The sequence below is a fragment of the Hippocampus comes genome, unplaced genomic scaffold (genome assembly GCF_001891065.2).
Source record: "Hippocampus comes isolate QL1 unplaced genomic scaffold, H_comes_QL1_v1.1 scaffold254, whole genome shotgun sequence".
NCBI lineage: Eukaryota > Metazoa > Chordata > Actinopteri > Syngnathiformes > Syngnathidae > Hippocampus > Hippocampus comes.
The window spans coordinates 731,450-734,453 of record NW_017805874.1 but is presented as its reverse complement, the minus strand read 5'-3'; the positions used below and the strand labels follow the sequence as shown (position 1 = coordinate 734,453).

The following is a 3,004-nucleotide window of genomic DNA, read 5'->3' as shown; positions in this document are numbered from 1 at the left end:
GCCTCCAACCGTCTTTTCCATGGTGGGTAACATATCTCGTGATCGTTATGGTAGGGATCGCACTCAGTGCTGCATTCACACTTTCCATTTGACTTTCAGGTGGCACTTCACATAGCCGTTGTAATCGGTTTCTAGGTTGCACAGCTTTCATTCTCGCCATGATCTTAGCTTTCAGGTCAGTTGCTGCCTCGCTCAGCATTTCATTCATTGGGGCTTGCCTCCCAATCTCTGAGCTACTAGTTGTTTCGTGGTCAACCGTGACTGTGGGTTTCGAAGTAACCATTCAGCTCGCATTCTCTGCATGTAACCCCTCTGACTAGGCTTGCTTGAGTAGTAGCATTCCAACAGTGCCACGTTATCGCATCTCGCCATCTCCGCTTTGTTCCAGTAGCCCATTTTTCATCAAGGTGCTCTGGTTCCCCAGCACCTGACGCAGACCTTGTTTGGTCGGGCGACGTCTGATCCGGCATGTCATTCGTTTTATTGTCAATCATCATTGTATGAGGTAGGCATTAGCGTGAAGGGTCTTGCCCAAGGACCCACACTGGATGGTGTTATGTGCTCCCTGCACCCTTCTCATCCCTGTGGAGAAGCGGACATGTTAGGACGCCACAAGAGCGTGTGTATGTGTGTGTGTGTGTATATATATATATATATATATATATATACACACAGGGGGGGTGAATGAAAGACATTCACTTTGTAAGTTGTCACTTTTTGAAACTGAGTAAAGTTGACGTGCATTCGTTTACAGCAGAGGTGGGCAAACTATGGTCCGCCTATGCCTCTTAATTTGTCGATGTTCTGCGAATAGTGGTCAGTGAAACTGGATCTTGGTTAAATTTAGATGTGTGCATTTGTCTGGGCACCTCAGAGGCGTGCACAGCTTGGTATAGCTCAGACACTCGCATCAGTTGCTCAGCAGGTATGTCTTTGTCCAGGATGCCGTAGATGAGAGGAGGAACGGAGGTGAAGAACAGGTTGAAGAGGATCAGAACCCATGAGTTGGTCATAACGCTCCCAGAGAAACCACAGAAGAACTGATACCAAAACAACAGGTTTACATACATCTGAAAGACAAGGCAAAATTATTTGATCTCAGTTTTAGGGAATTTTTCTTCTTACTCATTTGTCATTGGTGCTAGATGGATTCTGGATATACTTCAGTAAAATATGGCCAACATTAGAAGCCGACAATTCACAGACTCCAGTTCTCAACACGTACTAAACACAAATTTTGTTTACAAAAAAAGGAAATGGGACTACCCGTTCACATTTATCCAGCTGGTTAGCTTTCAACAACTAAATGTAAAACACAACAAACAACGTTCCATCGACTGGCGTGACTGTTTGTTTCTAATGAACAACCAAACTTACCACATTCTTGTAGATAAAATATAACATCATATTTGCAAGACGAGAGAAACACCAGTGGCCATGGACCAGTAACAGCCGACAGAGGTGCTTAAATCTGGAAATGGCAAAGTCACTGGACATCACAGCCTGGGGCACAGACATGAAAACATGGGGAATTACGATACTTTATGTAGTGGAATAAGATAAATGATTGATGAACTCATTCAAAATCTATAGATTTGCTTACATGTTGCACTCAGAGGTTAGGGCACAAGTGCATTGCCATTTTCATTCCAATAATAATAATAATAATAATGATTTTTTTTCTTCTTAAAAAGTACACTTTGGTTTTATCTGGTTGTAATTACCTGCATGCCTTCCTGACCATATATGCCAATGCCCACATCTGCCACCTGGATCATGCTCACATCATTGGCTCCATCACCTACAAGGACAGAACGTGTTGAATGTGATCCAAGATGAGCCATTCATATTGGAGCCTTTGAGAACAATCGTGTTTCAAGTGCTCTGTGAGATAAAAGGTTGTTTTTACCCACTGCCAGAGTCATGACTTTTAGCTGGTCCCGAATCAACCGCACCACTTGGCTCTTTTGCAGTGGAGTGGAGCGACAGCAGATGACAGCTTTGCAGGAATGGCTGAGCTCCAGAAAGCAGTTTGAGGCATCCTCAAGTGTCCAGTTAAGCGTACGGCCATCGATGACCAAAATGAAGCTGACCTTTCTGCCTGAAGACAATCCTCCATGATCCTCTGCAGTCTTTTTTTGACTGATTCGCTCTTCACTGCACTGCACTTCTAATTTAAGATCCTCCAGCAATGCAGCACAGTCATCCTAAAGGACAAAGAAACACAGAATATGATGACAAATAATGAGTAGGACCCAGGTTAAAAAGGCGGCGTGAAACCAACATTTTCAATGAGGGAAAGTTCCATTCTGTAGCTCCTGACCTTGCTTTGACAGTTGACAGTCAGAATTTGGTCACTGGGATGGATGAGTTTACAAGCGTAGGCGATGTTGACAGCTGTCTCCTGTTTGTCTCCAGTGAGCACCCAAACTTTGATGCCAGCCCTCTGGAGAGATTCAATCGTCTCTGGCACATCTTCTTGCAGTCTGTCTAGAATTCCTGTGGTACCTGAAAAGGTATGATTGCACATGTCCATTTAGTTGTCAACTATGATCAAACTGTTGAAACATTAGTTTCAACATTTGCTATTGATTAACAGGGTCCAGTGTGAAGACCGCATCCACAGATGTTGAGAGAAATTCTTATAATTCAGGGTTCGACATTAAGCCCTGCCATCTGGAGAAATGTATATTTTGTTTAGTATGTTTACATTAAATTACAAATAGAGACATAACAGTCTCTACAGTAAATATTCTCTAGTGCGGACTCGTGTTTGCGCTGTCCAATTTGTCCTGATAACAGAAATTCCTCATTTGGGAAATGAGCATGGTACATGTCCTTTCTGAACCTGCAAGTATGTTGACAAAATGCACGTGTAACAACACAATCAATAAAATACAAAAATATACTCTCCAAAAACTGTTTATATAACAAAAACTGCAATACAGGTGTATCCAAAAAAAAATCACAACAGTAAAATACGTACAGTATTTTAATGTTTATT

At 42.3% G+C, this 3,004-nt stretch overlaps 1 protein-coding gene across 3 annotated transcripts in view; it reads right to left on the bottom strand.

Moving 5' to 3' along the window:
- The window catches only part of atp10d (ATPase phospholipid transporting 10D), a 95,655-nt gene that overhangs the window by 8,765 nt on the left and 83,886 nt on the right, over positions 1-3,004 (bottom strand). For 2 of the 3 annotated variants that reach the window (XM_019888830.1, XM_019888832.1), the window contains 5 exons: positions 2,324-2,508; positions 1,910-2,207; positions 1,725-1,801; positions 1,378-1,503; positions 870-1,070 (listed from right to left, as the gene is read on the bottom strand). In XM_019888830.1, the coding sequence (XP_019744389.1) occupies positions 870-1,070; positions 1,378-1,503; positions 1,725-1,801; positions 1,910-2,207; positions 2,324-2,508 (887 nt within the window). The remainder of the gene's footprint in view (positions 1-869; positions 1,071-1,377; positions 1,504-1,724; positions 1,802-1,909; positions 2,208-2,323; positions 2,509-3,004) is intronic. The other variant, XM_019888833.1, reaches the window with a different exon arrangement.